Raw genomic sequence first — 23067 nt, forward strand, 5'->3', positions numbered from 1 at the left:
CCAGTGAGACATTCTGTTCTAGTAGACAGAGGAGAGTCTAACGCAGCTGAATAACAGGCAACAGGTAGATCATAAAATACATGTGTTATCTGTACTTATAAGGTGTTGTAGAATTCACTGATGAACCTTTTTTTTTTGAACATCAAAAAATGTATCTGCATTTTCTAGCTCCTTCTCCTGTACAGTGTATCATGTTAATATTTTAATACATTATTTATTACGTTCAGCACCTGCATTTTTTCTAATTTGAAAAGCAGATATGAATTTACACAATATTGGCTTAGAGTTGTTTCAGCACACCCGGGAGCATGTTTAACATCTACGTGAGCAAACCTTTAAAGCCACAGCATTTTGTCGAGAGACTGATGTAATTTTTTCTTGTAGGAACTTACAAATTGACAGCAATCAATTCTGATTTCCACCTCCGCATCACAAGCTCTATTACTAATAAAAATAACATGAAGATGAGATAAGGAAATATGACATCTCTAGTTTCCTGTTTAAACTTCTCAGAAACCAGATTTTCCACACATTCAACAAAACACTTCCTCAGTCCACCAACTAGAGGATAAGTCAGCATAATGATGATCAGCATAATTTGAGAGTATTTTACTCTGAGGTCACACAGACTGAATCAGTAGCTTATTTGAAGTTCTTGTGCAGCTTATACATTTTTGTCTTCTGCCATGACAGATTCAACACAGTCACATCAGTAGCTGTAAGTAGAGTTTGACCACTAACCACAGTTAGTATTTCCGATAGATCTAATTTACCACAGCTCAGTACTGCAGGAAGGGAACAGAAAAACTCAAAGACAGGGCAGAGTGTGTAACATGCCATCTATATCTAAATGTAGAAATATCTATATCTAAATTTCCACTCACTTTGTAAACCCTCACCTCATATTTCCCACCTGCAGCGCTCAATTCAACTGTGTCCCGTGAAGTATTCATACTCAGTTTACAGTTTTTTGGAGGAACATTAGTGTTGCATTCAGCACGATTTAGCTGATGTATGCATTACTTCAGGTAAGACTACTGGCAGTTAAGCATTTCCACTTGAAGGTGCCGCTCTTACAGTCACTGCTCCTTCTCCAAGCATCCCACCCTCAAACAGAACCAGCAATCACATAGACTCTCAAACAAACATCATTCAAAACCTGACTTTACCTCCAATCACCATGTGCAACACCCAAGGTTGGAATTTTCTCTTTTACAAGTCCTCTATTTGTTCTTATAGAGGACTGTAATAAGACTGAGATATTCATATAAGCATAGACAACAGTTACTAACACTCATAAAAGTTGGTCTTCTGCCATGACAGATTCAACACAGTCATATTAGTAGCTGTGAGAAGGGTTTCACAAATAACCACAGTTAACATTTCCTGTTTACCTCGCCAATCCTCAGCTCAAACTGGCTCAAACATGTCTGGTTATGTATTCAGCCCTTAGTTTACATTTATTGGGAACATTAGTGCTGCCTTCAGCATGATATACAGTAGCTAATATATGCATTATATCAGATAAGAGTACTGACTTTCTCGCCATCTTACAGCCACTCCTGCCAACACCCCACCCTCAAACACAACCAAGCCAACAGACCCTCAGGCAAGCACCACTCAAAACCAGACTTCACCTCCAATCACCACGCCCAACAACACAGTGACTCCCACCACCCAAGATTGGAATTTTCTCTTTTACAAGTCTTCTACTTGTTCCTGTAGAGGACTGTGATAAGACTGTGATATTAATATAAGCACAGGCAAGGGTTCATGAAATACAGACACCTGCTTTACTTGCTTTGGAAGAGTATCTTTAGTGTTATAGTCATACAAAAATATTTTGTCATTTCCTTTTCTAATCTAATTTTAATGTGTTCTCCAGCCACCACACAGGCCCTCCACCTCCACAGTGTGAGTATCAGTATTATTTTTAAAGATAATAATACACGTCATCTTTACTCCTGTACTTATTAAACTGGTTTCCAGTGTTTCTCTGTGAAGATACATTTGCACAGTGTGTGTACAGAGTGTTTGGATTCACGTTCAACATCTACATGAACAAACTGTCTAAGATTGAAAGATGTCATCAGGAGGTTTATATTAACTATGAGATTTTATAACTCTGTTCATTTTGTTTTGCAGGTTCTTACAATGTCACACCCATCACCTCTGGCTTCAGGACTGACATGATGACAAGCTCTACCCCTGGCAACTACACCATAAACATTACAGAAAAAGGCCAAAATGAACCCACTGTTCAGTCCTTCAGTGGAACCTCACATGAAATCAAACACCTGAAGCCCTGTACTGAATATGAGCTCAGTGTTGCATATCGTGATGATGCTGGCAATGAAACACTCTGTACCAGCACTCAAAGTAAAATGAAGACAACTGGAATGAGTGAGTAAAAATAATTCACATTGTTGAATTTCATCTCATTTTCCTTTAATTTAAGAAATGACACAGGTTTGTGCATTTCATTTCACTTGTGTGTTTCAGATGAAACAGACATTAAAGAAGGCAGCTGCATGCATGGATATGTTTGTTACCAAAGTGACTGGGACATCAGCTCTTCACTGTCAACATCCAATAATATCCCAGCTCAGCCATGCAAAAGCAGCAATACAGAGCTCTGCATTAAACCTGATTACAATGACATCTGCACTGATCTGACTACAACCTTCACTTCAGGAGACTGTGCCAACACCTTCAGCCTCACCAAAAGCATCACTGTCGGTATGTACAGAGGAGTCCTCGCGTAGTTTGAACTGCATGTAGTGTGTTTCTTATTTCATCATGTTGAATGTATGTGCTGTTTTCTTTATTCAGCAGATTTCTTAGATCCAAATGAAATATATCAGAAACCTCCAACTGGACTTCCTGCAAAAATAGAACGAGAATTACCTGAACACTGCACCGATCTCACCGTTGTTTACACCTGTAAGGGTAAGTGTAAAGACTAGAGGTAAAGAGACTTCGTATGTCACCAACATTATGAATGGATTTACATGGAAGTGGATAGAGGCACATGACATTCTCACACTGTAGTCAAACAGAAATGACCATTAAAATCAGTTTAACATTAAAGTGAATCTGAATTGTCTTTTGGTGCGAGAAGAAGTCGAGGTGTTGCTTTGTGCTCTCTGTGAATCAGATCTGAGGAGAAGATTTATTTGTTTGCTTTAAATGATTTTACATTGAAATCTGACTGCTCATTGGCACCAAGAGACAAATCCAAGCTGTTGAAGAAATGCTGTCATCCTTGTGTCTCCTCAAAAGATGAACTCGGTGACATCAAGAATGAGTCTGAGCTGGAGCCCTTCACACATTACAACTGTACTGGTCACATCAAGAACAACAATGTCCCCATTAATCGAACCACTGATATCGAGTTCATGATCGACTGTGGTATGTTGATATTCACTTCACCTCAGTGCAATGATAAGAACAATGAACTTGTATCTTCAGATAATTATGGAGAACAGAACAGCTCCAGATGTTTAGTTCAGTGTTACAGATGTCTGATATCTTCCAACAGATCTTACAATAACAACAGAGTCAAATGCAACCATGACCTCCATTGATCTGACATGGACCGCGACCAGTAAGAGGTGTCCAGTTCTTCCTGGTCTTCCAAAGCTTTCATATGACTGCAGTTGTGTCCCTCCTTCCAAACACACACCCAGTGGTGAGTACAAATATTTAGATTAACTGTCTTATTTTACTGATTTTACAGGAAGTCTTTGGAACATACTGTGACATTTGAATCATCCATGGACCCATGTCTCCATGCTAACACTTTAGCATGCTGAGTGAAAGAAGGTGTGAATAACCTGAGACTGGTGAAGATTGGTGTCACAAACATGAATTAATTGAAAGGTCAAAGTTTAGTCGCCTTGTTTCAACAGGAAGTAAACATGTCAGAAATGTCAGAGCTTCAGGGTTCACATATTAAATTTACCAGTCTACTTGCAGGTCAGTAACACATAATGAATACTAAAGTTTTAACTAGTAGAGGCTGGTGATCTAACAATGACACATGGATGATTGATTGAGTCATTGAATAAGATCAACTTTTTTGTCACTTTATGGGTAACTTGACCAAGAAAACAATCTGCTGTTATTTAGTCTCTGTTGTTTTGTTATTCAGTCAAACACAACAACACAGCTAATGAAACTATGTTGCCGTTCCAGCTGACAAATCTCAAACAGGAGGAATGTGTCATTTTCCTGGACTGGATCCATTCACCATGTATAAGTTTAAAGTTCAACCCAAGTACAACTACGAGGAAGTTGCCAGTCCATCTCCAGTTACTGAGGTTCGGACTAAAGCTGGAAGTAAGTGTCTAAAACTGTATATTTTGGAGCAGATTACAGTAAACTCCTGTATTGTTTATTAAGTTTGTGTATTTCACATGTTGTTGAATGAACATTACAGTGTAGCTCCAGTCATTGGTAAAGTACGGCAGTTATTCACAGTGTTATTCTCTACAAATCTACCAACAGTCAGTTCTGACCTGTTCATTTATCACAGGTCACCCATAGAGTCTGTAGTGATTATAGACTGTTTCAGTGTGTTAAACTGTAATCAGTTTAGTACAATGATTATTGTATTTTTTAAAAAAAAATAAAATACATAGATTATTTTCATTTGCATTCACTGTAAGTGCTGTTCTTTTAAATAATGAATTTAAAAAGCAACTTTGAAGTGAAAGTTTTTTTAAAAATGTACTTGTTATTGCATTTAATGTGGCAGCCTGTCATATGCCATGCCATGATTCATTTATTTCCCGCTTTAACGCCTACAGTTCCTACTTCATGATAGCTTTATTTTAAGAACGATTCAGTTTAATTTAAACATGTGATACGTACATGTGAAGTCCAACCCACAAACCCTTACTTCCATAACATTACAGCTGTGTGCGATGAATGGAAAAACAAAAAGTCCCATTTAAAAGCTGTCATCATTCATCATTTAAAACATATAAGACAAAAGAATGATAACTTTAAATATATGTATTTTTTGTTTGTTTGTTTTTACTTCGAGTTAATAACAAGACGTTTGCCATGTAAGATTAATTATCTTTCTTTATTTTGCTCATTTTATCTTTACATCACTACTGAATACCAACAGAGCAACACACTAATGATGCTAATTGGTGTTCAAACTGCTGTTATAGCAAACTGAAATATTCCTTTGACTGTGAGTAAGCATATTGTTGTATCTGAAGGAAAGTATGGTGTTTCTTACAGAACCAGAAGATATTCCTCGTGTGGACCGGAGTTATCCGGAGCATAACGTGATCAGTGTAAGCTGTACTTATGGAAAACGCTTTAATGGACCTCAGAAGAAATACATTGCACGTCTGTATTATAATGGTGCCCCTCAGGGGGAGAAGCCTCCAGTGCAACACTGCAACTTTGAATTTAAAGATCTAAGATACTTAACGGAATATGAAGTGAAGGTTTGTGTAATCCCAATTTTTGGTTTCACAAGATAATTTCAAATTTAATCCTCATATTTCTTCAAATGCTATAGTTCCTGATGAAGGGATTTTCTGTGTTTCCAGGTGTTTGTTTTCAACGGAGAACATTACAGCAACCCCAAGATAATAACTGTGACCACTTCCTGTATGTGCTGGTTTAATTACTGCCACAAATTGTTCAACTAAATCATTTGGATGCATTTTGCTTTGACAAACAGTACACAGTCACTTTTTATATATCCTAAGGCCCTGACATACCGAGCCGACGCTCAGCCGCTTGGTCAATGTTGGGCTGGTGGTGAGGATCTGTGGCCCTTTGTCACTTCACCGTTGGCCCTCGTCTGCACTAGTCGGCTCTTTTCTGCAGATTCAGCATGTTAAATCTGTGTCAGTAACTGCAGGAGCCCGTCGGTGAATGAAATCATTCTGATTGAGAGGAGAAGCAAAAGTGAGAAAAGTAAACAAAGAGTAAAAAGTTCAAGTCAAGGGGGAGTGACACCAAGTCAAACTTATTACATAAAGTGAAACTGTTTTTCTTTAGCCATTCATCTCTTTTGTAGTGACAGTTTGTGATGGTTTGTGTTATTGTTCACTGGTGCATGGTAAATATGTTTTGTTTTTTCAACACTGAATTGTGCTCGTAATGTGCTAAGCGGCTAACTAGCATCAACATGGTCTTCCAGTATCCCTTTTTGTATGACGATTACAGATGACCGCCGTCTGCTGGTGTTGAAAGTTATTTTCTCTCACACGTGGAGAATGTACGTGCTGGTTGGCTGATGGTTTAAGGTTTGTCGACGTGAGGCAACACAGCAGGGCTCTCTGAAGTCGGTTTGGTGTGTCTGGGCCTTTAGACATAAATGCTGCAACTTTGATATTCTTCTGTTATGTTCATTATTTTACAGACAATTCTAAAGCTCTCATTGGTTGTTTGGTCGTCTTCATCATTGTATTTGTGGCCTTGGTTGTGGTGGTCTACAAGATCTACATTCCGTGGCGCAAAAAGTCCAGAAAGTAAAGATCATTTCACATCTCACCACCTTCATCACTTTGACTTTTACATCAATTTAAAATGTTATCACTTGGTTTAACGGACCTTAACAGTGGTTATCAGTTTCACATATACCATATGGGGCCTGCTACATGTAATGATCCAGGACACTGCTATCAACCCATTAAATGGCCATTATCAGTTGTCATTGGGAGCTGTTTCACTTTCATTAGGTTTTATTAGGTTAAGAGAAAACATTATGATTTTGGATTAAAATAAGACTGTTACAAAACACAGTGTGATGAACTTACATACGTCACTTAAAATAAGTCAGCGATGGCTTTTGGTTTGACACGGGACAGAAACCCTGGTGTTTGTTTGACCCATCCACCACCCCGACCTCCGCCCTACGCAGACTGTCTCACTCTTTATACTAACGTTACTTCACCTGACTTCCTCCTTTGCTCCAGTCATAATTACTACAGCCACTGAGGAAGCCTCCTGACAGTAAACATGACCACTTAATGTGTTGACAGCATTTTCTGAACATACTAGATGTAGCATGCCCCTTCTAACCCATAACTATAAGCTGATAACCTCTGTTATACCAAGGTCTGGGTGACTACTTGATTTTGACCGGCTGCAGGGCGTTAAAAACTCATAATGGACACCTACTGGGTAGCTCAGTCTGACTATCATTCTAAATCAGTATGCTGGCTATAATACCAGCCTGAAATCTGACACTGTACAACACTGAGTGCAGTTAGTGTCTCATCCTCTGAACACTATGGGATGGAGACTGAACCAAAGCAATCATGTCACATCCCATTTGCTTTTCAACATACCACTTCAGGCTGTGGTGAACAGTAACATTACACATGGTGTACCATTTATCGTGAAATTTGGGGACAATGACATGGCTGGATAACTATCTAGTCTTGTTGTTAAGCATACCGTCATATTATATTCACAGTTTGTCAACCATATGCAATGTTACTGACTTTAAATCCTGCTAGCATAATGTTAGCTTTCTGGCTAACAGCTGATCCAAGGGTTTTATGAGCTTAGTGGACTTCAAATATCTCCCATCGCTAAGTTGTATCTAAAGTTTTTCCTAGTAACTGCAGCAGTGAATAATGTTTCCATTGCATGAGAACCTTAAGGTATTGATTGTTCCAGGTAACAGATAAACCCTCAGGTGTTATCAGGGAAGATCAGTTATGGCTTGTGAAAAAAATAATATTTTGATTGCAGACACATCGGTTAAGTTTGTTAATAGCTCAGTGACTAGTATTGTTATATTCAATATAAATGTTTGTTTTATTCAACCAATCTTCACTTTTTTCTCCACAGTGATGTGAATGACGATATGATGCTTGAACAAACAGCAAGTGAGTAGCTTTCTTGTTTTTAACACAACAGTCTCTGAGAGAGTAACAAACAGTAATCACATTCAGCAGCTACAAACTATTAATCATGTTTTAGCTGTTAGGTTATTACATCACTTGTTATAATGGAATACTTACACTGACTGAAATCATCCATTAGGAATTCTGTCTCAGAGCACAACAGTATTTCTGTATAAAACTTTAAATCATAAAAACAAAGAAACTTTGAACAAATATTTTTAGTTAGTTCAACTATGACATGAACTGTATAGTTTGAAGAATACAACAAGTTGCACTATTTCCTTTTCTTGCCCCTGTAGTTTATGTTAATGTTCCTCAACATCAACACCGCCGTTAAGACAAACGCTGATGAAGAAAGGCCTGATGGAGCTGCCAACCAAATCATCATCATCCGTCTAACTTCTGCCGGTCCATCGTAGGCCTTTTACTCTTTTTACATTGGCAATAGTCTAATTAGGATAAGATAGACTGATGATGCTTTGCTTGACAGAGGTACAACATGTTGTTAAGTGGTTATTTTTGTTGGAGCTGCCATTTTCGTTAAACTTTTAATCTTGGTGACATGAGATGAGATGATGAGACAAACTTGGTCAAGTTTAAGGTTACACAATTTAAGACTAATGAAATAACATTGCAAAGTTTTAGATCCCGACCATAAAAGTGGCTTTGAGTATCGAACGCTCAAGTCAAAAGTGAACAAAGCATTTGGGTCAATAGCTGTGTGAACAGTGTACAGTTTACCAAACGGTAATGCACCTGTATAGCATGGCTTTTACACATACATTTTACACATAACCTGCGTTTTATTGTTCTGTTATTATCATGTCATATTGTCTTTTTATTCTTATTTTTTTGATCAGTAAGGTAAATAAAAGTAGTAGCAGCTGTTTAGTCCTGCAGATGCACCAGTTAAAGTTTTAAGTTTGCAGATGTTTTAGAGTCTGTTTTAGTGTTGTTGCTTTTTGTATGTGTTTTTGAGGTATTGCCTTTTATCTTTATGGTGCCTATTATCATTATTATCATGTCACAGTTTTTAAATGGAACATTGTATCGGACCAGCCTCTGCTTTGTACTCAAAAATAAAATACTATTTTGCTTGGGAACGTAAAAAATCAGGTTTAATCCTTTTTTGTTTTAGTTTTGATTTTAGGTAATCAGTTTGTTTGTTTTTAAATCAACTATTCTATCAATGCACAATAAACATGGAATTTATTTAAATAACATGCAAATGTACTTCACAAATGATCATGCATGTTTTCTACTGCATGCAGTTGAGAAATGATGCCCTCTGATGCTCAAATCTGGAGGACGCCTGGTTAATTCTATGTAGCCACCAAGCGGTAACCTGGGGGGGCTGAAGATTAAGTCAGCATGCAATTGCCAAAAAATGTAGTTCATTAAATGGCCACTTGAGGCTGGCTCCAGAAGTGAAAGAAGCCATCAACCCCCATGTCAAAATTCCCAACTCTACAGCAGAAATAAACATGTTTACAGCCTGGTATAAAAAAAAAAATGGTTTTGGTATCTACTTCAAACATTCATGACAACTGTACGGGCAGTGAATTTCTATGTTACTCACCAATTTTTTAAGACTTAAAGTTGTGCATAATTAAGGGCATGACCACTTTGAGTGACAGGCTGTTTGCTAGGTGTTTGCTGGCCAAAATGCAGATATCTAGGCTTCAAAACACAAATCCACAAACCAATGGGTGATGTCATGATGTCTCCATCTATTCTTTTTTTTACAGTCTATGGTATCCACAAGAAGCCCATTTATGTTAAGATGGCCTATCACTGAAAAATAATCTGAATCACATGAATTTCACTGCAGGATGTAACTTATTGAAACCTGAAATGTTTGATCTAGCATCAGTCATATTATGTTCGTCACAGTCTAGAAAAAATAGGAGCTATATAAATATACCTACCATTAAGCTGGTATCATTTGCCAGTTGCTGATCAAAATGAAAAGTCCAAACAGTAAATTCAAAGGGAAATGCCCCCTTTTTCACTAACACTTTTTTTTTCTTTTTTTTAAAAGATATTTTTTGGGGCATTTTTAGCCTTTATTTGATAGGACAGACAAGCATGAAAGGGGGAGAGAAAGAGGGAGAGACATGCAGCAAAGGGCCACAGGCTGGAGTCGAACCTGAGCGGCTGCAACAGCCTTGTACATGGGAGACTTTCTGAATACTGGGAGTACTTGTTGAGATTACACCCACCCATTTTTATTTTAAACAGATAATCCATCCTAATATTACATGCATTTTATACTGGATTACATTAGCTGGATTTATCAGTGTATCAGTGGATGTAGATTTGTACATGAAACACATTCAGCCAACAACAAAGGTGAACAGTTAGACAGTTTGGACAAAACATATCTTTACATTTAAAATCTTGATTATATAGCTTCAAAATATACACTTAATGGCCTCTTTTCAGTTGTTTAAAACTGTCATAGAGGTGTTTACTCAATAATTATATCATTGTTAGCATTAGCATCATAATTAGAGGCAGAGTTGTGCTGAACTGCAATATATTGAGAGATGTTTCTACATATGCTATTATATATAATATTCATATTCTGCTCCCCTCATTTATGTAAATGGAAATAAAGATTATTAAACATCTACTGATGCTCTGCTCAGCTGTACTGAAACATGTAACTTAAAAAAAAAAATAAAATCGCAACAGGAGATAAAATCAAAAGACCCATTTCCTCTCTTGCTTCTCGCCACTGGAGTTATTTATCTGTCACCACTCTCTCTCCCCGCGCATTTAGCACCACAGCTGCATGAAGGGGCTGAGGTGTCCTCCGTCTCTGTCTCCTGTCTCGCTCTCTATCTGTGTGCGGTCCACATCCTCTTCCTCTTCATCATCATCCATCTGATTATTACTATCTGACCTGTTGAACGTGAGCTATCTGAGGAATGAAAGGATACTGTGCGACCCGTTCCTCTGTCTTGTCACGGATGTGTCCCACTGCCACACTTTCTTAACTGATTCTTGGTCAAACAGCTCTTCAAACGGATGAGAAAAACGCAGAAAATCAAACCTTTTCCACAGCTAAAGAAAGGGACTAGAGTTTCGGGGTCAGTGTGCAACCGTGATTGACACAACGTGAGGTCGTGTTCGTTTTCAGATGTGCCACAGCTTCGGACAAAATCGAGTGTGCAAAGGCCTGGATATGGCAAGTGTCCATCTCAAGATCCTGTTGCTCTGGGCTGGGATCATCGCTGTGGCCAATTGTAAGTAACAATCTTCTATGTAAATATAATGGCCTTTTGAATTTTTAAAAATACTACTACTACCACTACTACTACTACTACTACTAATAATAATAATAATAAAAAGCAGTGTTTTTTTACCCCTTTATCTGAAATTTTTTTTTCCATTTACCAGACAAGACATAACATTAGGCTGTCATCTTAAGGTATGAATATGTACAGAAATACAAAGAAAAATTTAAGAAAAGAAACAAGACAGCACAGAGATTACAAAACAAAACAGAAAACTACGGAACAAAAAACATCATAGTGTATTCAAGTACCTTTAGGACGGACCACATGTAGAGATATGAGTTCATAGTTCCAGGTCAGGTAGACTGTCTACATAGTTTAGTAATGGGTTCTAGGTTTTGTAAAATCTCTTAATGGAGCCGTTGAGGATGCATCTGATTTTTTCCAACTTTGATCTGTTTGATGGAGATATTACATCCTTTCATTCAAATAGATTTCAGCATCTAGCTTAAAGGAGGAAAAGGCAATGATGAATGACCAGAGAGTACAAAGTTTTAAGAAAGACCCCATGGTGACTGGGGTCAGTTTACAGCTGTCACAAATAAGGCCTAAAGTTTTGGAATATTCTTACAATTTAAGCTTAAAAGAGGTATAGCCAGTGTAGCATTTTAAACTGTGTTAAGGCAAATCTTGAGCAAAGAGAAGAGGGATGAACCCTAGAAAGAGCCATTATAATGAGGAGGTATTGGAAAATTAGAAACCTCTCTGTGTGCAAAGTTCCTGATTTGTAAATAAAGGGAAAATAACAATACTAGTCCGGCCAAATTTCTGGATAAATCTTCAAAGCTGGCAGAAGCATTATCAATATACAGGTCCCTAATGCTACGTATACTCATGTCATACCAAATTTGGAAGCCTTTGTCTGATAAAGATGATTGTTTACTACAGATGAGTGAAAAGAAATGTTACAAATACCCAGGCACTTTTTTAAAATGTGTAATGATTGCGTTACAATTTGTTGTATATCTAGTTTATGTAACTATGTAAATGAATTAGCTGAAAGATTAAATGTCAAATTACGATATTTAGCATACCTGCTGATGGGGAAGTCTTCAATTTTGTTTAAATTAAGTTTTTACCCAGATATTTTCCAAATTCTCCAAGAACTGACTTCAGGTACAATCAAGGCAGCTTGATAACATATAATAATAGATCATCTGCATAAAGTGAGACAGTGTGACACTTTGCATATTGTTATTCATCCAAGAGATGGAAAGTGACTCTTCACCCAGAACAAAAGTAGATGGTCTAATTTATTTCCTTGTTTGGTCTCTATCTGGAAAATAATCAGAGGATAGAATTGGTATAAACTGAGGCAGTTGGATTGGTGTAAATAAGATCGATTAGTTAAATGAAATAAGGGCCTAATTCATACCAGTTAAGTGTATGGTATATAATCGTACCCTATCAGTAAAGTCTTTTTGGCATACTGCTTCTGGTGATAGATGTCAGATTTAGTAGAGATTACATTAAACAGCTGTCTCAAACTGAAATTGGACTGACTGCTGTCTGCTGTGAACAAACTCAGTTTAGTTATCGGAAATAATATGAGGAAGAACAGTTCAAGGCAAAGTGCATGCATGTCTTTAAAAAACACTTTACCATTACAGTTCCTCAAACTGATAGGTCTGTAAGACAAGCAATTGAGTGGGTCTTTTTTTTAATAACAATGTAATAGATGACTGGTGGAGTGTGGGTGGAAGAATGTTATTTTTGAGTGTTTCTATGTAAACTGAAAGGAGAAGAGGGGCAACTTATTTTAACTCCGTGGGAAACCCATTGGGGTCTGGGGCATCCTCCAGTGAGACATTCTGTTCTAGTAGACAGAGGAGAGTCTAACGCAGCTGAATAACAGGTGACAGGTAGATCATAAAATACATGTGTTATCTGTACTTAGAAGGTGTTGTAGAATTCACTGATGAACCTTTTTTTTTGAACATCAAAAAATGTAGCTAATCTAGCTCCTTCTCCTGTACAGTGTATCATGTTAATATTTTAATACACAATTTATTACGTTCAGCACCTGCATTTTTTCTAATTTGAAAATAAGCAGATATGAATTTACACAATATTGGCTTAGAGTTGTTTCAGCACACCCGGGAGCATGTTTAACATCTACGTGAGCAAACCTTTAAAGCCACAGCATTTTGTCGAGAGACTGATGTAATTTTTTCTTGTAGGAACTTACAAATTGACAGCAATCAATTCTGATTTCCACCTCCGCATCACAAGCTCTATTACTAATAAAAATAACATGAAGATGAGATAAGGAAATATGACATCTCTAGTTTCCTGTTTAAACTTCTCAGAAACCAGATTTTCCACACATTCAACAAAACACTTCCTCAGTCCACCAACCAGAGGATAAGTCAGCATAATGATGATCAGCATAATTTGAGAGTATTTTACTCTAAGGTCACACAGACTGAATCAGTAGCTTATTTGAAGTTCTTGTGCAGCTTATAAATTTTTGTCTTCTGCCATGACAGATTCAACACAGTCACATCAGTAGCTGTAAGTAGAGTTTGACCACTAACCACAGTTAGTATTTCCGATAGATCTAATTTACCACAGCTCAGTACTGCAGGAAGGAACAGAAAAACTCAAAGACAGGGCAGAGTGTGTAACATGCCATCTATATCTAAATGTAGAAATATCTATATCTAAATTTCCACTCACTTTGTAAACCCTCACCTCATATTTCCCACCTGCAGCGCTCAATTCAACTGTGTCCGTGAAGTATTCATACTCAGTTTACAGTTTTTGGAGGAACATTAGTGTTGCATTCAGCACGATTTAGCTGATGTATGCATTACTTCAGGTAAGACTACTGGCAGTTAAGCATTTCCACTTGAAGGTGCCGCTCTTACAGTCACTGCTCCTCCTCCAAGCATCCCACCCTCAAACAGAACCAGCAATCACATAGACTCTCAGACAAACATCATTCAAAACCTGACTTTACCTCCAATCACCATGTGCAACACCCAAGGTTGGAATTTTCTCTTTTACAAGTCCTCTATTTGTTCTTATAGAGGACTGTAATAAGACTGAGATATTCATATAAGCATAGACAACAGTTACTAACACTCATAAAAGTTGGTCTTCTGCCATGACAGATTCAACACAGTCATATTAGTAGCTGTGAGAAGGGTTTCACAAATAACCACAGTTAACATTTCCTGTTTACCTCGCCAATCCTCAGCTCAAACTGGCTCAAACATGTCTGGTTATGTATTCAGCCCTTAGTTTACATTTATTGGGAACATTAGTGTTGCCTTCAGCATGATATACAGTAGCTAGTATATGCATTATATCAGATAAGAGTACTGACTTTCTCGCCATCTTACAGCCACTCCTGCAAACACCCCACCCTCAAACACAACCAAGACAATAGACCCTCAGGCAAGCACCACTCAAAGCCAGACTTCACCTCCAATCACCACGCCCAACAACACAGTGACTCCCACCACCCAAGGTTGGAATTTTCTCTTTTACAAGTCCTCTACTTGTTCCTGTAGAGGACTGTGATAAGACTGTGATATTAATATAAGCACAGGCAAGGGTTCATGAAATACAGACACCTGCTTTACTTGCTTTGGAAGAGTATCTTTTAGTGTTATAGTCATACAAAAAATATTTTGTCATTTCCTTTTCTAATCTAATTTTAATGTGTTCTCCAGCCACCACACAGGCCCCTCCACCTCCACAGTGTGAGTATCAGTATTATTTTTAAAGATAATAATACACGTCATCTTTACTCCTGTACTTATTAAACTGGTTTCCAGTGTTTCTCTGTGAAGATAGATTTGCACAGTGTGTGTACAGAGTGTTTGGATTCACGTTCAACATCTACATGAACAAACTGTCTGAGATTGAAAGATGTCGTCAGGAGGTTTATATTAACTATGAGATTTTATAACTCTGTTCATTTTGTTTTGCAGGTTCTTACAATGTTGCACCCATCACCTCTGGCTTCAGGATTGACATGATGACAAGCTCTACCCCTGGCAACTACATCATAAACATTACAGACAAAGGCCGATATGAATTCAGTGGAACCTCACATGAAATCAAACACCTGAAGCCCTGTACTGAATATGAGCTCAGTGTTGCATATCGTGATGATGCTGGCAATGAAGCACTCTGTAACAGCACTCAAAGTAAAATGAAGACAACTGGAATGAGTGAGTAAAAATAATTCACATTGTTGAATTTCATCTCATTTTCCTTTAATTTAAGAAATGACACAGGTTTGTGCATTTCATTTCACTTGTGTGTTTCAGTTAAATCAGACATTAAAGAAGGCAGCTGCATGCCTGGATATGTTTGTTACCAAAGTGATTGGGACATCAGCTCTTCACTGTCAACATCCAATAATATCCCAGCTCAGCCATGCAAAAGCAGCAATACAGAGCTCTGCATTAAACCTGATTACAATGACATCTGCACTGATCTGACTACAACCTTCACTTCAGGAGACTGTGCCAACACCTTCAGCCTCACCAAAAGCATCACTGTCGGTATGTACAGAGGAGTCCTCGCGTAGTTTGAACTGCATGTAGTGTGTTTCTTATTTCATCATGTTGAATGTATGTGCTGTTTTCTTTATTCAGCAGATTTCTTAGATCCAAATGAAATATATCAGAAACCTCCAACTGGACTTCCTGCAAAAATAGAAGCAGAATTACCTAAACACTGCACCGATCTCACCGTCGATTACACCTGTAAGGGTAAGTGTAAAGACTAGAGGTAAAGAGACTTCGTATGTCACCAACATTATGAATGGATTTACATGGAAGTTTATAGAGGCACATGACATTCTCACACTGTAGTCAAACAGAAATGACCATTAAAATCAGTTTAACATTAAAGTGAATCTGAATTGTCTTTTGGTGCGAGAAGAAGTCGAGGTGTTGCTTTGTGCTCTCTGTGAATCAGATCTGAGGAGAAGATTTATTTGTTTGCTTTAAATGATTTTACATTGAAATCTGACTGCTCATTGGCACCAAGAGACAAATCCAAGCTGTTGAAGAAATGCTGTCATCCTTGTGTCTCCTCAAAAGATGAACTCGGTGACATCAAGAATGAGTCTGAGCTGGAGCCCTTCACACATTACAGCTGTACTGGTGACATCAAGCACAACAATGTCCCCATTAATCGAACCACTGATATCGAGTTCATGATCGACTGTGGTATGTTGATATTCACTTCACCTCAGTGCAATGATAAGAACAATGAACTTGTATCTTCAGATAATTATGGAGAACAGAACAGCTCCAGATGTTTAGTTCAGTGTTACAGATGTCTGATATCTTCCAACAGATCTTACAATAACAACAGAGTCAAATGCAGCCATGACCTCCATTGATCTGACATGGAACGCGACCAGTCAGGACTGTCCAGTTCTTCCTGGTCTTCCAAAGCTTTCATATGACTGCAGTTGTGTCCCTCCTTCCAAACACACACCCAGTGGTGAGTACAAATATTTAGATTAACTGTCTTATTTTACTGATTTTACAGGAAGTCTTTGAAGATTATTTTACTGATCAGTTTATCTAAACTGTGAGACATACTGTGACATTTGAATCATCCATGGACCTACATGTCTCCATGCTAACACTTTAGCATGCTGAGTGAAAGAAGGTGTGAATAACCTGAGACTGGTGAAGATTGGTGTCACAAACATGAATTAATTGAAAGGTCAAAGTTTAGTCGCCTTGTTTCAACAGGAAGTAAACGTCAGAAATGTCAGAGCTTCAGGGTTCACATATTAAATTTACCAGTCTACTTGCAGGTCAGTAACACATAATGAATACTAAAGTTTTAACTAGTAGAGGCTGGTGATCTAACAATGACACATGGATGATTGATTGAGTCATTGAATAAGATCAACTTTTTTGTCACTTTATGGGTAACTTGACCAAGAAAACAATCTGCTGTTATTTAGTCTCTGTTGTTTTGTTATTCAGTCAAACACAACAACACAGCTAATGAAACTATGTTGCCGTTCCAGCTGACAAATCTCAAACAGGAGGAAGGTGTCGTTTTACTGGACTGGATCCGTTCACCAAGTATAAGTTTAAAGTTCAACCCAAGTACAACGACAAGGAAGTTGCCAGTCCATCTCCAGTTACTGAGGTTTGGATTAATCCTGGAAGTAAGTGTCTTTAACTGTGTATTTTGGAGCAGATTACAGTAAACTCCTGTAAGAAACAAAGAAGCTGACTACTGTTTATTAAGTTTGTGTATTTCACATGTTGTTGAATATCCAGTTAAGACATCTGTGTGGCAGGAAAAGAAAATATCTCACACTGTCATATCATTATACTGCGGTGAAACAGTTTCAGTATGCGAGAAAACTCATGACGCTCTATGACTCCACAAGGTCTTGTAAGAAATGTTGTTACTAAATGAGTATTTAAATTTGGAACGTCTGTAATTAATTATTTGGTTATTAGTAATCATAATTCTAAATGCAATTTATTCTCTTTCTTATCAATATATAAATGATGTAATTTATCCAATTCTTTATCCTGTCTGTCTTTTTTTAACAAATGACATTACATGCTGATAATCAGACAGCATATCAGTCCCTGATGTGAATACCAATAAACATTGTGTAGGCCTACAGAGTAAGAACATCACAATTCAAGCCATGATAAGTCATTAGTAAAGTACGGTGGTTTTTCAGTGTCATTTTTATATGTGAAGTCCAACCCACGAACCCTCACTTCATAACATTACAGCTGTGTACCATAACTGGAATAACAAAAAGTTACATTTAAAAGCTGTCATCATTCATCATTTATAAACAGAAGATAACTTTAAATAAACATATATTTTGTTTGTTTTTACTTCGAGTTAATAACAAGTCGTTTGCCATGTAAGATTAATTATCTTTCTTTGCTTTGCACATTTTATCTTTACATCACTACTGAATACAAACAGAGCAACACACTAATGATGCTAATCGGTGTTCAAACTGCTGTTATAGCAAACTGAAATATTCCTTTGACTGTGAGTAAGCATGTTGTTGTATCTGAAGGAAAGTATGGTGTTTCTTACAGAACCAGAAGATATTCCTCATGTGGAGTGGAGTAATCCGGAGCATAACGTGGTCAGAGTAAGCTGTACTTATGGAAAACGCTTTAATGGACCTAAGAAGGAATACATTGCACGTCTGTATTATAATGGTGACCTTCAGGGGGAGAAGCCTCCAGTAAAACACTGCAAATTTGAATTTAAAGATCTAAGCTACTTAACAGAATACAAAGTGGAGGTTTGTGTAATCCCAATTTTTGGTTTCACAAGATAATTTCAACTTTAATCCTCATATTTCTTCAAATGCTGTAATTCCTGATGAAGGGATTTTCTGTGTTTCCAGGTGTTTGCTTTCAACGGAGAACATTACAGCAACCCCAAGATAATAACTGTGACCACTTCCTGTATGTGCTGTATTTTAAATTTTATAATCAAACATTCATATTTTGTCGTTCCTTTTTCCTAATCTTCACACAGTGAAATATACATGGGGATACAACGGGAAGTGTGGGACACAACATATTTTAGTTTGGGCTAATTGTTTTTAAAACTGTTTGTTTTCCAGACAATATCAAAGCTCTCATCGCTCGTTTGGTCGTCTTCATCATTGCATCCGTGGCCTTGGTTGTGGTGGTCTACAAGATCTACATTCCATGGCACAAAAAGTCCAGAAAGTAAAGATCATTTCACATCTCACCACCTGCATCAGATTGACTGTCACATCAATTTAAAATGTTATCACTTGGTTTAACAAGCCTCATCAGTGGTTATCAGCCTCACAGATACAGTACGGCTTAGAAGGGGCCTGCTACATCTAATAGGTCCAGGACACTGCTATCAACTCATTAAATGGCCGTTATCAGTCATCATTGCCGGGAGCTGTTTCACTTTTATTACGTTTTAGGTGCCAACACTACGTGGTGAGGTTACGAGAAAACTTTATGATTCTGGATTAAAATAAGACTGTTAGTAACTGTTTGTAACATAGTGTGATGAACTTACATCCGTCACTTAAAATAAGTCAGCGATAGCTTTTGGTTTGACACGGGACACAAACCCTGGTGTTTATTTGACCCATCCACCACCCTGACCTCCGCCCTAAACAGATTTTCATGCACTTCATACTAATGTTACCTCACCTGACCTATTCCTTTGCTCCAGTTATAATTACTACAGCCATTGGATAGGCTGCCTAACAATAAATATGACCATTTAATGTGTTAACAATGATCTTATGAACCTACTAGATGTAGCATGACCCTTCTAACCCATAACTATAAAGCTGATAACCACTGATAATGCCCATTCACTCAAGTGATAACATTCAAAGAGGGTGGTCACATTGTCTCTGGTTTGTTTTACATCTGTTGTAGTTTAGTTTAATTTACAGTAAGCTATATTCTATATTAAGTTTGTTTTATGTAGCCAAACTGTATTTTTTTCTCCACAGTGATGCGAATGATGATATGGTGCTTGAACAATCAAAAGAAGGTGAGTAGACTTTAGCGTTCTTGTTTTTTATACAATAGCCTTTGAGTAACAAACAGTAATCAATTCACTGAAAGATCATCCATTAGGAATTCTATATTTGAGCATAACAGTATTTCTGCTAACTATATGTTAAATCACAACTTATAGTTTTAAAGCAACTTGACAATTTTTTTTTATTTATATAGTTTATTTATAAAGTACACTATGCAGTTTGACGAGTACAATAAATTGCACTACTTCCTTTCTTTTTGCCTCTGTAGATTACGTTAATGTTCCTCAATATGAACAACACTGTTAAGACAACAGTGAAGCAAAAAGGCCTGACGGAGCTGCCAACCAAATCATCATCACTCGTCTAACTTCGCTCTGTGTATAGTATTTTATCCTGTTTACATTGGCAATAGTCTAATTAAGATTCGATACATTGATAATGCTTTGCTTGACAGAGGTACATGTTTATTTTTGTTGAATAATTATACTTTTTTTTCTGTTGTTTTAATGTGCACTATGTGACAAGTGGAGCTGCCATTTCCTCTTCAAAATTTTAATCTTGGTGACATGAGATGATAAGACAAACTTGGTCAAGTTTAAGGTTACACAATTTAAAGGGATAGTGCACCCAAAAAGTCCTCACAACACTTCCGGAGATCCAAGGGGAGAGGGGGTAGCAACACAACTCCACCTAATGGAGGCTTACAGCGCCCCAGTTTCAAACGTCCAAAAACACATAACTGAAACCACAAAATATCTCCACACTGCTCGTCTGTAGTGATCCAAGTGTCCTGAAGCCCCGACATAAAAAGTTGTTTGGAAAAACGACATCTGAACTCTGTTTTTAGCCTCATAGCCTGTAGCTCTAACTGCCGCTCTGTACACCGTGCTCACATGTGCGTGCTTGCGTGTGAGACCAGCGAAAGCACGTGAACACACATGAATGTGGTGCCCATGTCTCACGGTCTCGTGCAAGCGTGAACATGTGAGTGCAGCGTACAGAGAGGCAGTTAGAGCTAAAAACAGAGTTCAAATCCGTAAGCCTCCATTAGGTAGAGTTTTGTTGCTACCTCCTCTCCCCTTGGATCTCCGCAAGTGATGTGAGGACTCTAAAATTTCACCTGAGCCTCCGTCGGCATATGGGTGAGTAGATAATGGCTGAATTTTCATTTTTGGGTGCACTATCCCTTTAAAGCAACACTTACCTTTCTGGAAATTTTATGCTGTTCTTTGTTTAGGTTAAAATGCTATTAATAAGCTGATGGCACACTAAAATGTAAGTGAATTCCACCAGAGATTGATTCATAATTATACCATTCTCATATGGTTCTTAGAAAACTCCGACTAGTCCGGATGCTATGATTGGTCGAGTCTCCTGTCTGTCTTCCCCACATGGAGGCCTCCGACTGACGTAACCGCTCGCGTAACTATGCAGGACAGGTAACATTATGTTCAGTTTGCTTCTAATATAACATATAACGTTATATGACAACACAGCATCCAGTTGCTAATGGCTAATGTTGGCCTACTGTAGCGTAGCCTCTGAAACATTAACGTTATCTTCCTTGTGCGTTTCCACTTACTAGTAACGTTAACGGTATTACCTAATGTTAGCACTGTAACCTTATTCTAAAACTCATCAGTCACCACTGACTCCAGTTGAGTTTTAAAACTCCAGGGTTGCGTTTGACTCTCTTGGTTATAACGTTACACTCGCTCTCCTCTTCCGTGTATCTAACGTTACCTTGCCAACGCCTACGTCTATCATAGACGTAATGAGGATGTAATGGAGGAAAGGGAAGTAGGCCTTTGGAGGGAGGTGGAGTTGCAGGAGGAGAGGGTTGGGACTTTGGAGGGAGGCGGGAGTTGTGGATGTTCAAATGTTGTATGCTGTGTGAAATGCAAGAAAGGTAAGAGTAGCTTTAAGACTAATAAAGTAACATTACAAAGTTTTAGATCCTGACCATAAAAGTGGCTTTGAGCATCGAATGCTCAAGTCAAAAGTGAACAAAGCGTGTGGGTCAATGGCTGTTAAGCTATGAACAGTTAACCAAACGGTGTAACTTTAAACTGGCAGCATGTTAAAATCACACTTAGAAATGCACTTGTATAGCATGGCCTTTACATTATCATAACCTGTGTTTAATTGGTTCTGTTATGATCATGTCATATTGTCTTTTTTTTCTCTTTATGACAAGTTAGATAAATAAAAGTAGCAGCAGCTGTCACAGTCCTGAAGATGCAGGCATGTAGATGTTGATAATTCCAGCAGCAGCCAAGTTTGCAGATGTGGGATTTTGTAGAGTTTTAGAGTCTTGTTTTAACATTGTTGCTTTTTGTATGTGTACTGCCTTTCACATTTATATGGTCCATTATTATTGTCATTATTAACATATCACAGTTTTAAAATGGAAAATTGAGTCAGACCAGCCTCTGCTTTGTAGCCTAATTAATACTCAAAAACTAAATGCTATTTTGCTTGGGAATAAATAAAAAAAGGATCACATTTAATCTTTTGTTTTGTTTGTATGAAGTGATCACAATTTTTTGGGAATCAACTATTCTACACAATATATACAGAAATTATTTAAATGACAAGCAAGTGTATTTCACAAATGATCATAAAAGTTTTCCTCCACATGCAGTTAAAAATTATGCCTTTTGTTGCTCAAATCTGGAGGACGCCTGGTTTATTCTATGAAGCCACCAAGCGTGTCAAGTCAACACACAATTAAAAAAAGTAGTTCATTAAATGGCTACTTAAGGCTGGCTCCGGATTTAAACAAGTCCCCATCAACCCCTAAGTTAAAATGCCCAACTTTACAGCAGAAACAAACATATTCACAGCCTGGTACAAAAAAATGGTTTTGGTCTCTGGAGCTGCTCAAAACATTCATGACAACTGTAAGAGCGGTTAATTTTTATGTCTCCCATTTCTTTAAAACTTGAAGTTATACATAGTTAATAGTGTGACCACTTTGAGTGACAGGCAGTATGCTAGGCGTCACCTCGGGATCTCTGTCAGATCCACGGCTCACTTCTTTATGGCTCCACCCTCTCGTCGAAAATATGGTCACTTCTGGCTCCAAAAAGATGGCATTGGCCAAAATGCATAAACCTTGGCCTCAAAGCAAGAGTCCACAAACCAATGGGTAGTGTCATGATGGCTCCATCTATTATTTTTACAGTCTATGGTAGCCACAAGAATCCCATTTATGTTCAGATGGCCTATCACTGGAAAATAATCCATATCATATGAACTGCACTGCAGGATGTAACTTATTTAATCCAGACAAAAACTCCTATGATTGTTCTACTATGTGTCATACTATGTTTATCACAGTGCGTTATAG

General features: G+C 37.7%; 2 protein-coding genes across 4 annotated transcripts in view; both read left to right on the forward strand.

The window, feature by feature from the left end:
• Positions 1-20076, forward strand: part of LOC125895591 (receptor-type tyrosine-protein phosphatase C-like) — an 81337-nt gene extending 61261 nt beyond the window's left edge. Inside the window, exons 4-12 of one of the 2 annotated variants that reach the window (XM_049587552.1) lie at positions 2833-2949; positions 3283-3411; positions 3542-3691; positions 4198-4341; positions 18259-18470; positions 18576-18636; positions 18798-18906; positions 19683-19723; positions 19984-20053. In XM_049587552.1, the coding sequence (XP_049443509.1) occupies positions 2833-2949; positions 3283-3411; positions 3542-3691; positions 4198-4341; positions 18259-18470; positions 18576-18636; positions 18798-18906; positions 19683-19723; positions 19984-20021 (1001 nt within the window). In that variant the 3' untranslated portion in view covers positions 20022-20053. Of the gene's footprint in view, positions 1-2832; positions 2950-3282; positions 3412-3541; positions 3692-4197; positions 4342-18258; positions 18471-18575; positions 18637-18797; positions 18907-19682; positions 19724-19983 lie in introns of both variants that reach the window. The other variant, XM_049587546.1, reaches the window with a different exon arrangement.
• On the forward strand, positions 15482-17377 carry LOC125895592 (uncharacterized). 2 transcript variants are annotated; one of them, XM_049587554.1, is made up of 5 exons: positions 15482-15711; positions 15805-15921; positions 16255-16383; positions 16514-16663; positions 17205-17377. In XM_049587554.1, exons 1-5 carry the CDS (start codon positions 15504-15506, stop codon positions 17360-17362), a joined length of 762 nt encoding a protein of 253 aa, XP_049443511.1. In that variant the 5' UTR covers positions 15482-15503; the 3' UTR covers positions 17363-17377. The 2 variants fall into 2 exon arrangements, with proteins under 2 accessions (XP_049443511.1, XP_049443512.1); XM_049587555.1 differs by having other exon boundaries at positions 15808-15921.
• Positions 20077-23067: the final 2991 nt, after the last annotated feature.

This window comes from Epinephelus fuscoguttatus, linkage group LG10, assembly GCF_011397635.1.
Source record: "Epinephelus fuscoguttatus linkage group LG10, E.fuscoguttatus.final_Chr_v1".
NCBI classification, from domain to species: Eukaryota; Metazoa; Chordata; class Actinopteri; order Perciformes; family Serranidae; genus Epinephelus; species Epinephelus fuscoguttatus.

What these genes read in the sequence shown, in the direction of transcription:
- LOC125895592 (XM_049587554.1), top strand. Translation starts at nt 15,504, where the DNA reads ATGCCTGGATATGTTTGTTACCAAAGTGATTGGGACATCAGCTCTTCA. An exon ending in CGAGTTCATGATCGACTGTG is followed by an intron (nt 16,384 to 16,513) that starts GTATGTTGATAT and finishes ATCTTCCAACAG; the next exon opens with ATCTTACAATAACAACAGAG. An exon ending in TTCCAAACACACACCCAGTG is followed by an intron (nt 16,664 to 17,204) that starts GTGAGTACAAAT and finishes TTGCCGTTCCAG; the next exon opens with CTGACAAATCTCAAACAGGA.